This window comes from Hyperoodon ampullatus, assembly GCF_949752795.1.
Source record: "Hyperoodon ampullatus genome assembly, chromosome: 1".
Taxonomy (NCBI): Eukaryota; Metazoa; Chordata; class Mammalia; order Artiodactyla; family Ziphiidae; genus Hyperoodon; species Hyperoodon ampullatus.
The window spans coordinates 158644851-158659685 of record NC_136914.1 but is presented as its reverse complement, the minus strand read 5'-3'; the positions used below and the strand labels follow the sequence as shown (position 1 = coordinate 158659685).

Below are 14835 nucleotides of genomic sequence, written 5' to 3'. Positions count from 1 at the left end.
TTTTTCACAATCTGCATTTTAAAAAGTACAGAGAAAGGCAAAGACATTTAAAATTTCTACAATGTTTACTTTGAATTATAATCTTATGAAAACATCAAAACAGTATCAAAGTGACAAGAATCATAGAATCTTCCGCCAAAAGGTCTCCCCCGAAGCGTGGGATACAAGTCCCATGTTCTAAAGCAAGAAAAATATACCTATTCTAAATGTACCTCCAGAAATATACTGTTTTATCTTCAATATTTATACTCCTCTATATGCTTCTCTGCCTGACCGGTTATTTCCACCTTTGGATCTCAGGGTTTCATTTCCACCTTTGGATCTCAGTGTTTCAATCAATCTCAAAATGTGATGTTATTTTTTTCTTAAGTTTTGTATTTTTAAAATTATTCAAGAAACACTGAAAACATAGAAAATCAAAATGAGGACACAGAAGACAATTGGTAGTCACATTCCAGAGTGAACTATTTTAACATCACATGAGTCCCTTACTTCCCTGCAATTGTTTTCTCTACACAGACACATGTTGACTAAAATAGGATGGCTATCTATTTCCTGTATGTCAACTTGCTACCTCTTTATCAATACATCATGAGCATCTCTCTGTCAGTAAACATAAATCCACATTGCTTTATGACTGCATACTATTCTATCTGATGTATATACCATAATTTAGTTTACCAAACCATTACAGATACTTGAAGTGTGTCTGTCTTGCAAAGATTGACTTTACGTGTTCATTCTTATACATGATCTTTGAATAATAGTTTAATTATTTTCTTTGGATGGATTTCTAAAAGTGGAATTGCTAGATCAAAGGGCTTTCGATACTTATTGCCAGATAATTTAAGAAAAGTTGAACTAATTTATAGTCCCACTACCATATATGAGTTGTCCATTTATCTACTACTTGCTAGCACTAGATAAAACTAATGTTTGCATCCTTACAACTTATGGCAATGTAATAGGCCAAAAGTAGCATTGTATTGTTTTCATTATCATTAAAAATAATCTTGTGTTCAACCATTTGTATTTCACCTCTAATGAATTATCTTTTTTATTGATTGTTCACTTTTACCGAGATGTTTATCTTTTTCTAAAAGATTGATAATGGCTCTTTAATTAGCAAGTGTATTATCCTTTTTTCTATCTTATGCACTGTGAATAACTTTTCCAGATTATCATTTGACTTTTAACATAGTGTATAGTTGCTTCTGTTTTCATTTTTATCCATACAGTTTTACAGAGCTAAATTTTAAAATAGATTTATCACTTTTTTCTATTGTAGCTTTTGGATTCTGTATCTCACTTAGAAACCCCGAGTTTGTTTTTAAACCGTAATCCCATGTTTTCACCAAGATCTTGTATAATTTCATTTTTAACATTTAAATCTTTGATCTATCTAGAAATTATTTTGGTGTAAAGAATCCATTTTTATTTGACAAGCTAATTATCACAATACCTGATATTGAATGGTTCCTTTTTTCCACTGAGTAGGAATGTCATATTTACCATATAATTTCCATACATACTTGTATTTATTTCTTTATTTTCTATTTTGTGTTTGATTTCCATTTGCCCATATATGTACCCATACCAAACTGCTTTCATTTTTGCAGCTTTATATTTTAATATCAGGTATAACTAATCTCAGCTCAGTATTATTCCTTTTCAGAATTTTCTTGAATATTCTTGAATGTTTCCTTCTTTAAAAACTTTCTCTTTTGTTAAAATTATATCTACCCATGGTTTAAAAAGCCAAATAGTTCTACAGGATTTAAGAAAAATAGTAGTCCACTGTATAGCACAGGGAACTATATTCAATATTCTGGGATAAAGCATAATGGAAAAGAATATAATAAAGAATGTATATATGTGTATAACTGAGTCACTTTGCTGTACAGCAGAAATTAACACAACATTGTATTTCACACATTTGAGTTGACTATTTTGGTATTTATCTTCATGACTCCAAAAAAATTTGGCTCTTCCTTTTTAGGTATTATGTATTGACTTCCCCCTATGGAAGACAAGAATCTTTCTCTCTTCCCTACCCGATCTCCTCTACACACACACACACACACACACACACACACACACACACATCCCATCTCACCATTCTCCCTATGTAGTTACATTGTAATTTGAATTGGAACAATAATCAGTGCTTGAATTATTATACGTGAATAAATTTCTTTTCAGAACTAAACCTTGGAATAAACGGATTACTTCTTTTTCTGGGAGTTAACTATTGCCTTTTATTCCCCCTTAATTTTCTTTGTACTAACCATTAATGCTGAACTCACAGCCAGACATCTTGAAGACAGCCAGGTGAATTTTGTATGCTATCAATTTCATCTCCCTGTAAAAGCCTCTCCCAGAGCCTTCTGACCTTTTGAGTTTGGACTGATTGACACTGGGCGTTACTGTCTTTTAGGAACTCCCCTCCCATCATCTAGACTTTCTCTTTGCCTCTTTCCTGCTTTTAGTAGAGGACATCCTGCAATAGTTTCCCCTATTCATCAAAGAATGCATGGGAAGGAAAATTTTAAGAACTTTTATATCAAAAATGTCTTTATTTTACCCTCACACTTGATTTATATAGTTTGATTTCATATAGAATTCTAATTTGAAAATCATTCATCTTCAGAATATAAAGGTAATTCTTCATTGTTTCTAACTTTCAGTATTGCTACAAGAAATGAAAATGATTCCTAATTGTTTGTCTTTAACTGTTTAGTTTATATGTTTCCCTGAAGGATTGTAGGCTTTACTCTTTGTCCCCGATAACTTGCAGTTTTATGGATTCCAATGTGAGTCCGTTTCATCCATTGTGCTGTGTACTCAGTGAGTTCTTTCAACCTGCTAACTCATGTTCCTTGAATTATTTCATAGATGATTTCCTCCCCATGTGTTCTGTTCTCTCTTTCTGGGACTCTTATTATTTTGATATTGGAACGCCTAGACTGGTCTTCTAATTTTCTTATACTTTCTTCCATTTTTGTATTTTTGCTCTTCTCTCTGGAAAGTTCCTGAACATTTTCTCCAACACTTTTGAGTTTTTATTTCTGCTATTATCCTTTTAATTTCCAAGAGCTCTTCCTTAGTCCTCTAAATGATCTCAAGGTGCCATTTGTGTAGCACCTTAAGAATTATGCTGTTTCTTAACCAGGTTTTTAACTAGTCCTTCTTCTTCTAATTCCCATGCCCCTCTCCCTTCACTTCCATAGGTCTCAAGGACTCTAGTTAATGAACCTTTGGAGGAGTGATTAAATAATTGCTTCTCTATATTATTGGTTCTTTCTGGTCTGCTATATCAATTACCATTTGCTCATCTCCTTTACAGCTTCTAAAATTTGTTAGTAGTTCTGTATTTGTTTTCAAAGAAATTTTAAAATTATGACAAGTGTTATTTCCTTATTATTTGCATAGCAATATGCAGTTTCCTCTAAAGTTGTCTTGTGATATTTTAAAAGGAGAGTAAATTGAAAAACAATTCAATAACAGTATAGATGGTTTGTGGCTTCTATAAACTAAATATTAAATTTAAGATATTGCGGCCATAAAATAGAGGAAATTCAAAGTAATATGATCAATAGTTACATGATTAGTTTTCCTTCATTTTCTCCCTCAAATTAAGAAATATAGATATACCCCAATGTTGAGGTATATCTGATTTTTTCTGTTTTCATCACAGTTTTTACATTGTTTAAATATCATTTTACTTTTCATTGTGCAACTGTTTTCTTGTACTTGATGCAAAGCTCTTTATAGCAAAACTGGATCCTGCTAAAACAAAGCCAGCTGTGTTTACTTGACTTTGTAATGTTCCAATAATAATTTGTAGTGAGATTAGTGTAGCTACTTTCGGTACTAAATATTTGCCAAAGTATTCATGATAAGATAGAGGAATATGAAACAGAATTACAAATTAATAACTACCTTAGTTTTCAGCACAATATGTATGGGGAATTGTTATACATTTAGTTACTTTTTTGCGGGAGAGACATGTGATAATTGGTTACTTGGCTGAACTGGGTTATATCACACATAAGACTCATCTGCCTGGCACAGTTGTCAGAACTCAGTCTTACTGGAAGGGATTAGATGGGGTGAGCGTTGTGGCACTGAATGCCTGGAGTGTCATTATCTAGGAACACATCCTCTATCTTTTCTACCATATTGCTTGTCTGTGTGATGTAGATGTCAGAACATCATTGCTCATCACTTGGGAAACTGTCCACCATGCTTATCTGAAGACAAAGGTGTCTGGGAGATTTCTCATTTCTGAGAAAAACTTTTTTAATATTCGCATCTGTAATGCTTTTAAGAGAAAGTCATCATTTATTATTGTTATTATTGTCATTTGAAACGTAAAAGGGAGAGAATAGAACTTTGATGCCAAACAGTGATAGAAAAAGAAGTAATGATAAGATCTGGACAGAACTAAAGGGCCTAGGTTGTTGGGTTTTTTTTTTAATATCTTTATTGGAGTATGATTGCTTTACAATGTTGTGATAGTTTCTGCTGTATGACAAAGTGAATCAGCTATATACATATGTATATCCCCATATCCCCTCCCTCTTGCATCTCCCTCCCACACTCTTTATCCCACCCCTCTAGGTGGTAGCAAAGCACCGAGCTGATCTCCCTGTACCATGCAGGTGCTTCCCACTAGCTATCTATTTTACATTTGGTAGTGTATATATGTCAGTGCTACTCTCTCACTTCATCCCAGCTTACCCTTCCCCCTCCCCATATCCTCAAGTCCATTCTCTATGTCTGTGTCTTTATTCCTGTCTTTTCCCTAGGTTCATCAGAACTTTTTTTTTTTTAGATTCCATATATATGTGTTAGCATACGGTATTTGTTTTTCTCTTTCTGACTTACTTCACTCTGTATAACAGACTCTAGGTCCATCCACCTCACTACAAATAAATCAATTTCATTTCTTTTTATGGCTGAGTACTATTCCATTGTATATACATGCCACATCTTCTTTATCCATTCATCTGTCGATGGACACTTAGGTTGCTTCCCTGTCCTGGCTATTGTAAATGGTGATGCAATGAACATTGTGGTACCTGACTCTTTTTGAATTATGGTTTTCTCAAGGTATATGAACAGTAGTGGTATTGCTTGGTCGTATGGTAGTTCTATTTTTAGTTTTTTAAGGAAACTCCATATTGTTCTCCATAGTAGCTGTATCAATTTACATTCCCACCAACAGTGCAAGAAGGTTCCCTTTCCTCCACACCCTCTCTAGCATTTATTGTTTGTAGATTTTTTGATGATGACCATTCTGACCGGTGTGAACTGATACCTCATTGTAGTTTTGATTTGCATTTCTCTAATGATTAGTGATGTTGAGTATCCTTTCATGTGTTTGTTGACAATCTGTATATCTTCTTCGGAGAAATGTCTCTTTAGGTCTTCTGCCCATTTTTGGATTGGGTTGTTTGTTTTTTTGATATTGAGCTGCATGAGCTGCTTGTATATTTTGGAGATTAATCCTTTGTCAGTTGCTTCATTTGCTAATATTTTCTCCCATTCTGAGGGTTGTCTTTTCATCTTGTTTATGGTTTCCTTTGCTGTGCAAAAGCTTTAAGTTTCATTAGGTCTCATTTGTTTATTTTTGTTTTTATTTCCATTTCTCTATGAGGTGGGTCAAAAACGATCTTGCTGTGATTTATGTCATAGAGTGTTCTGCCTATGTTTTCTAGGTTGGTTTTTTGACGGATCCTGATAAGCAAGAAAGGAGAGCAGCTCAAAGATACAAGTATATTCTTTAATATATCTGGGAATTTTTTTGTAATTAAAAGTTTTTAAATATGTATATAACAGTAGGCCACATGGATAAGCTATCTTATTAAAATTGAGTTTTGTTTGATTGAATTGTGTGATTACATCTATATTTTGATGGTATTTTCAGTGATTTTTATAAGACTAAATAAACTGATATTTGCTGATAGTAAAAAGGAAAACTCAGAAGAAATCTGATCTTATTCATAAGGATAATGATTTCCTCTAATCAAATTAATACCTTCCATATTCCTGACTTGTTCTTATTTAAGGAATTATTTCTACTTAAGTGTCTAAATTGTTGAAGAATTTATGTTTAAGATATAGAAAGATGTTGCCTGTCATATTCAAAGGTTTGGCTACTGATATACCATTGGTGAGAAAATATGTTTTTAATCATTATTTTTTCAGTATTCATAATAGATTTACATTTTTTCCCAACCACTTCACCCAGTCTTCTTGGAAAACCAGTAATATCTCTGTCTCCCTCTCTCCCTCATTTCCTCTTTGTCACCCTGTCTCCTTATTTCCCTTCCCCCTTCTTTAGTATATTTGGTGCAAATGGGTAGTAAGTACAAGATAAAGTCTATCAAAGCAACTCTTTTTTGACAAAGGAGGCAAGAATATACAATGGAGAAAAGAGAGTCTCTTCAGCAAGTGGTGTTGGGAAAGTTGGACAGCTGCATGTAAATCAATGAAGTTAGAACACACCCTCATGCCACACACAAAAATAAACTCAAAATGGCTTAAAAACTTACATATAAGACATGACACCATAGAACTCCTATAAGAGAACATAGGCAAAATGTTCTCTGACATAAATAATACCAATGTTTTCTTAGGTCAATCTCCCAATGCAATAGAAATAAAAGCAAAAATAAACAAATGGGACCTAATCAAAATTAAAAGCTTTTGCACAGCAAAGGAAATCGTAAACAAAACAAAAAGACAACCTATGGACTGGGAGAAAATATTTACAAATGATGCAACTGACAAGGGATTAATTTCTAAAATATACAAACAGCTCATATAATTCAATAAGAAAAAACAACAAACAACCCAATCGAAAAATGGGCAAAAGACCTAAATAGACATTTCTCCAAAGAAGATATACAGATGGCCAATAGACATATGAAAAGATGCTCAACATCACTAATCGTTAGAAAAATGCAAATCAAAACTACAGTGAGGTACCACCTCACACCAGTCAGAATGACCATCTTTAAAAAGTCTACAAATAATAAATGCTGGAGAGGGTGTGGAGAAAAGGGAACCCTCTTACACTGTTGCTGAGGATGTAAAGTGGTGCAGCCACTATGGAAAACAGTATGGACATTCCTCAAAAAGCTAAAAATAGAACTACTATGTGATCCAGCAATCTCAATCCTGGGCATATATCCAGATAAAACTATAATTTGAAAAGGTACATGCACCCCTATGTTCATAGAAGCACTATTTACAATAGTGAAGACATGGAAACAACATAAATGTCCATCAATATACGAATAAAGAAGATATGGTATACATGGAATATATATGGTATATACGGTATATATGGAATATAATGGAATATTACTCAGCCATGAAAAAGAATGAAATAATGCCATTTGCAGCAACATGGATACAATTAGAGATTATCATACTAAGTGAAGTCAGAAAGACAAAGACAAATACCATATGATATCACTTATATGTGGAATCTAAAATACGGCACAAATGAACATATCTATGAAAGAGAAACAGACTCACAGACATAGAGAACAGACTTGTGGTTATCAAGGGGGAGGAGAGTAGGTGAAAGGGAAGGATTGGGAGTTTGAGATTAGCAGAGGCAAACTATTATATATAGGATGGATAAATAACAAGGTCCTACTGTTTAGCACAGAGAACTATATTCAATGTCCTGTGATAAACCATAATGGAAAAGAATATGTATAACTGAATCACTTTGCTGTACAGCAGAAATTAGTACAACACTGTAAATCAACTATTCAATAAATTTTTTTAACTTAAAAAAAAAGCAACTCTTTACTCCCTCACAAACCTTTATCATTTATTTTGATTTTCCTTTGAAAAATGTTGCCTTTTGGTTTGATTCAGTCTTTGTCTCTATTACAGTATAATCATTTTCTCAACATATGAATAAAATTCAGGACCACTGCGCAATTTTTTTAAAAGTGTGGAATGTAAAATAACAGCACATTACAGAAAATATGAGAAATCTGTCACTTCGGTTTACAAATATTCATTGAGGGAATACTATTTGTCATGCTGGAGATATAGTGGTGACAGAGAAATTGAACATAAACTGGTAAATAAAGAAAAAGGATGATTCCAGATAGTGATAAGTGCTATAATGAAAATAAAATGGGGACATGTGACAGAGTGACTGGAGTGTGTGTGTGTGTGTGTGTGTGTGTATGTGTGTCTGCATGTGTGCACTTGCATGTGATAATCAAAGTTCTTTAGTTTCTCATTTATCAAATGAAGAGTTCAAACAGATGCTCTCTAGGGTGCCTTCAGATCTTTTCTAATGATGCAACTTTTTAAATTTTGTTCAATGCTTTTTAGATCCGTTTCACCATTTCAATTATGTGGTCTGTTATCTGCCCACATAGCACTTGAATCATAGTAATTGAAGAATGAAAAAGCCACCCATCAGAATTTGAAAACAGTGTCTATATTCTCTCTCTTCTAAATAAAAACCCAAAGGAAAACAAATGAGTGTACCCATGTATCAGAAGGGACTCAAAACACAATTTTCATCCATGTTCCATTTACAGTATCTCTTTATTTGCCTCTTGCATAAAGAGGCTGTTAGACATCACTGCTTTCTGGCTGAATGAATTGAATACAGTGGGTTGGACAACGGCATGACCAAGCTGGTAGCTTTTTCATTTCCTGTGAACTACTTGGCCAGTTGGAATGGCTCTAGTCTCATTTCAGAAGCTCCAAAAGGAAGAGTCAGGGGTGAGTGCTCACTTTTGTGTAGCCATTTGAAGATCTGTGGGCTAAGAAGAATTCCACATGGAAAGTCATAGAAAGCCATTGTGTAATACCAATGATTAGTGATAGTGATGATATTAACAATATCTAGAGAATGTTGCTTTTATTATAAATCTCTTTTGGGGAGTGTGATACAACCTCTGAAACACTATAAATTCAACTTCTCAATTTGGTAGAAGAAAGAGGACAAATTATGTTTTGTTTTTTTTTTTTTGCGGTACGCGGGCCTCTCACTGATGTGGCCTCTCCCGCTGCAGAGCACAGGCTCTGGACACGCAGGCTCAGTGGCCATGGCTCATGGGCCTAGCCGGTCCGTGGCATGTGGGATCTTCCCTGACCGGGGCACAAACCCATGTCCCCTGCATCGGCAGGCAGACTCTCAACCACTGCGCCACCAGGGAAGCCCTATGTTTAGATTTTTAAATGATGAACTTATTCTCCTCACTTAATAATCACAAAAATACCATCAGGAAAATGCATTTTTATTCGTTGTCATGGGAAATGCATTCTAGAATTGTTTCCCACTATTATTATAAAACCGGTTATTAAAAAAACTGTAAGTGGAACATGGTTGGAAATCATGCTTTGAGTCCTAAATAGACAAATAAGTATATTTGTCCACCTGAAAGTGGACAAATATACTTATTTTCTTTTAAATTTTTTTAGTAGTAGGATCTTTCAGCCTTGCTTCTTTTTGCCATCCATTGCCCTTGCTTTCATTTAGAAACTGAACATAGCCAAATGGAAGGGGAAAAGGGTGAAAAACAGTTTCAGGAGTAATCATAAAAAAAAAAATTAAAATCACAAAAATAAAAAGGAGATTATAAGACAAATGTTTGTGAAACAGATATTAATTTATCTCTATTGCAGAGGCAAACCAAACTTACTGGACATGGGCTCTTTGATGATCAAACCAATTCAGAGAGTGATGAAGTACCCCCTATTACTCTGTGAACTCTGGAATTCCACCCCTCCCTCTCACCCAGACTTTAGAGCACTGGAGGATGCCTTTGCTGCAGTGAAAGATATTAATGTAAACATCAATGAACTTAAAAGACGGAAGGATTTAGGTAAGAGGAGATATGATCAGTTGGGGGGTTTCCAGCGTTGGAATATTCTGTTCATGTTTCGGAGAATCAGAATGTCTCAGTAGTTACAGCAGTTGCAGTGATAATGATCATTTGATATTTAAAGTTAGAGGCTAGGGAGGAGAGGATGGTTTTGCCTTGCCAGCTAGCTTCAGGAGAAGATCATGGGGCAAAAGATTGACAACTTTTTATTGAACAGCCCTATACTCAACCTCTTTTGACCACTGCATGCCCGATGACATACTGTGGGCTGAAGACACCCATAGCATATGATCCTCCTATTCTTGGCATTATGCATGGTAGGAAGGAGGCGTGGCCTGGTAGCTGGGAGCAGTGAAAAGCTAGAGCTGAAAAGGGGTGGTGAGAAGGGCAGACACAGGTAAGATGGCCCAGCTAACACATCAGGCTTATTTGGTTCTGGAACACAAAGAATGGGTATTTTTTGACAATTAATTGCTCCACTGAAGGAAGAAAGTATATTTCTTTCTCAAATTAACAAATTATTGTTAACTATTTGTTACCTAGATGTAAAGTTCACCTCTAAAGTAGAACGTAGGTTTCAAAACAGGAAGCACAATTAGATGGCTCCTATCATCTCAGATGTAGTAGTGCATTGGGATAGACCATGGGTCCTCTCTAAGGGTGATTTGTGTCCATAAGTTCTTGATTGGCTTCGTACTTCTAACGTTAAATCTCAATTCAACAGTAAAAGCAATGGTAGAACTGTGGAGCTAATTGATCCAACCACTTCTTTATTTTTATTGTTTGTATTTTCTAATTTTTTATTTTAAAAATTGTATATATTTGTATTAATAAATTGTAACTATAAAGAAAAGTGAAAGTTGTAGAGTGAAAGATACCATAAACAAAATGAAAAGATAGCCCATAGACAAAGGATTACTGTCTAGAATATATAATTATTGATATTAAATCAGTAAAAACATTCTAATACAAAAAAGGTTAATAATAAAAATGAGCAATTCACAGAAAGACCAGTAAGTTTTTAAATGCTAAGATTCACTAATAATCAGGGAAATGCAAATTAAAATCACAATGACAAAGTGTTCCCAGCCTACCAGATTGGCAATAAGATTTTTAGTGGATAATGTAAGTGCTGAATCTCAGTTTGCAGGTGAGAATGTAAATTAGAAACACCACTTTGGAGAACAATTTGAAAATACCTATTAAATTGAAGATACACATACCCAAGATACAGAAAATCAGTTTCTAGATATTTGAGAAACTGGCTCATATACTCGTGGAGAAGTATACTAGTAACTAGCATTGTTCATAATAGCAAAAGAAAAAAAAGGAAAACAAAAAAAGAAACAAACAAACAAAGAAATGGATAGTGGCTTGCATATTAATCCAGATAATGGATAAACTGTGTTTTATACACTATGATACCATGAAAACATAAAATTAATTAAAGTACATGTATCAATTAGACAGATCTCAAAAACACAATGTTGAGTTTTTTAAAAAGTAAATTAGCAAGTGACAGAAGAATGGATGCAATATGGTTCCATTTTTATAAGGATTGAAAATAATACTATACACTGTATGACTACATACCTACAAAGTAAAGGCATGAAAATAGATACAAATATAATAACCCCCAAAACTTTGAATCACAGATCCCTTTAGGGATCAAAGATGGAGCTCAGCGAAGTTTCAATTGTTATGCGATTTTTTTAAAATAAAAAGATTGGAAACAAGGCAAAATGTTAAGATTTGACAAAGCGGGGAGATGGACAATAGCTGTAATATTATTTTAACTTTTCTGCTTGCTTAAACTTAAAATTTCAAAGTTTTAAAGAGGAAATTTTTTTCTACTCCCATGATTCCAGTTCGCATAGCTAACATTTTAGTTAAGTTCTCTTCAGACTTTCTATGTCTTTTTTCTATTTTTTTCTTCTCTCTTTTTCCTTCTTTCCTTCCTTTTGCAAATGGTACTACAGTTTGCTGGGGCTTTTTAAAAACTTAATTTTATATCATGAACATTCTTCAGGTTAATATGGTCTTCTTTTTCATGGTTCCATAGTATCCCATTCATGAGTGTATCATAATTTATTAAACAATACCTCTATGAGTAAACTTTTAGATTGTTTCCAACATTCTGTTCTTAGAAAAAACCGCTATAGCAAACAAAAGTTTGTATGCCTCATTATGGAAAGCAGATTCTCTACACGGACTTCCTGGCCATAGACTATAAATATTTTCACTTCTATAAGACTCTGCCAAATTGTTCTCTACAAAAACTATATTGATTTAATCCATGTCAACAGCGTATAAGAATGCTCCTGTCTCCACACCATTACCAAAACAGAATGTTAGGAATATTTAACATTTTGAACAATATGAGAGGTGAAAATCATGTTAAAGATTAAAAAAGTACACCTCAGAGAGGTCACTCAGCTTACCCCAAATCTCTCAGCTAGTGGAGATACCACCCTGGGATGGATCCGAGGTCTTCTTATGTTGGCTGCAGTTGTCTTTCCATTAGTTAAGTCTTGATGCTTCATTCTAGAGACCTGATAACAAGTGTATTGTCTGAGAAGAGAGAGTTTTTTCCAGTATCAGGAATTTCTTTAATGTGCGAGGTAAATGAACCCTGGGCTTTGAGGAGCTCAAGTCCTAGGACAGTTTCTGAAGGTCAGTGGGGTGGGCGTCTGAGCTGTGACTGGGCAGAGGGGCTGGAGCATATTGCATTGGTACCAGAGGTCCGAAAATCATACAGAGTGTTATCTTAAATATAAATATCAATCTTGAATACTTTGGATGGAACACACACTTCCTGTGCCTCACATGTTCAGATATGTTATTGCATTCTTCCGTTTCAGTTCTAAAATACAAGAAGAATGATGAGGATGAATCACTTAAAGATAAATTGTCTAAACTAAATATTCATTCAATTAGCAAGAAATCAAAAAGAGTGACAAATCATCTAAAGATTCTGACCAGAGGAGAATCACAGGTAATTTTTCTTCTTGGGCCACATACATTTTCCTGGGGAACACGAATGCTGACGTTTTTGTGAGATTTTGTTTTATCATTATCCGAGCTGTTTCTAGAACACACTGAGAATCGAGGTAATTGCCCTCGATGCTGTTCCTTTCTCCCCCTCTCTCTCCCCCTCCGTTTTGCAGGATATTGAGTGGGGGTTGTTCTGACACTGTCTTAGCTGTGGTGTTTCCATTCAGGAAGAGGACAAAGGAGAGGTAAAGACATAAGGACAGGGATCAACAAGGGATGCCCAGGAGTTCTGACACCATCAATTAGCACATACTCTCACCCAAGGCAATGAAAATGTCCTCCTTTCATCCCTGTATTATTTCTGCTTTTTAAAAAAACTCATTTCTTTTAGTTCCTTTGATGGTCATCTTATATTTACTTAATCTATGAAAATAATGTTTAGATGCATACCTTAGCATGACTTTTCCTACCTGTTATCACTTTCCTCTTCCCCTATCCCCAGGTGCACATTATATTACTGGGTAACTCTGGTGTCAGCTGTTTAGCCTAGCTTGAACCATTTTCATCTCACCCCTAATAAACAATGAATGGATTAGCAAAGCCTCTCCAACTTTAATGTGTGTAAGAATCACCTGAGGAGCTTGCTAAAAGACAGATTCCAGGGTTCTACCTGGTTCAAAGGTGCAACCTAGACATCTGTATTTTTACAAAGACTACAAGTATTTTTAAGCTAATTGATCTGGAAATAAGTGATCAATGGAACACACTTTGAGAATCACAAGATAGTAAGTTCATGGCCCAGAGGTGGTAATACAGTGGGCTTCTAACCAAAAGTAAGCAGAACAATTCTTTTTTTTTTTTTTGCGGTACGCGGGCCTCTCACTGTTGTGGCCTCTCCCATTGCGGAGCACAGGCTCCGGACACGCAGGCTCAGCGGCCATGGCCCACAGGCCCAGCCTCTCCGCAGCATGTGGGATCTTCCCGGACCGGGGCACGAACCCGTGTCCCCTGCATAGGCAGGCGGACTCTCAACCACTGCACCACCAAGGAAGCCCAGAACAATTCTTAAGATACTATATAGTACTTTTGCCCCCCTTCTCGTGAGTGATTTCATCCTTTGCTATGTTAACATCTCTAACAAAGGTTTTTACTTTGAACTAGAGGCAACTGGTTCAGCTCTGCTTTTAGATAGCTCTTCCTATCTACCTTACCCTTTGGCTGCTGTGGTCTTTTTGCTTTTCATTAAGTCTTTGCTGCTTTTGGACCATTAATCTAGAAGTGGACTCTTCCTCCTCTGAATGCCTAACACGCTTAGTGTATTTCAGTCTTGGCACTGTTAATATTTGCAGGAGTCATCACAGAAATTAAGAGGAAAGTTTCTGGGCTTCCCTGGTGGCGCAGTGGTTGAGAGTCCGCCTGCCGATGCAGGGGACACAGGTTCCTGCCCTGGTCCGGGAAGATCCCACATGCCGCGGAGCGGCTGGGCCCGTGAGCCATGGCCGCTGAGCCTGCGCGTCCGGATCCTGTGCTCCGCAACGGGAGAGGCCTGCGTACTGCAAAAAATAAAAAATAAAAAAGAGCAAAGTTTCTGAAGTCATTCAGATTTGGGTTTGAATATCACTTCTGCCACTTAACAAATATTTGTCTTTGGGCACATAACTTAAATTCAATGTAATCATCTGTAAACTGGGATATATAGTAGGACCTAACACATGAAGTGGTTGTGAGGATTCAGTGAAATGATGCTTATAAAGAAAGGACTTAACACAGTGTAAGCATTCAGTATATTGGCTAGCATCATCATCATTATTTTATATTGTATATAAAATATTGTTATTTACCTTTTAATGTGAGGACTTCTTACTTCCCACGTGGATAAAAACTTCTTTATGCATGGTGTATTAATCGTATCTTCTACTTTCTGTATTTTATGATGTTTTGACATCTTAAAAAAGCTTCCTGG

The 14835-nt window shown here is 35.4% G+C and overlaps 1 protein-coding gene across 1 annotated transcript in view; it reads left to right on the top strand.

Annotated features, from left to right (window-relative positions):
- The window catches only part of ARHGEF38 (Rho guanine nucleotide exchange factor 38), a gene marked incomplete at its 3' end in the record, with an annotated part of 153992 nt that overhangs the window by 115085 nt on the left and 24072 nt on the right, over window positions 1-14835 (top strand). The window contains exons 6-7 of the mRNA XM_079713238.1: window positions 9679-9878; window positions 12740-12873. Of these exons, the coding sequence (XP_079569364.1) occupies window positions 9679-9878; window positions 12740-12873 (334 nt within the window). The remainder of the gene's footprint in view (window positions 1-9678; window positions 9879-12739; window positions 12874-14835) is intronic.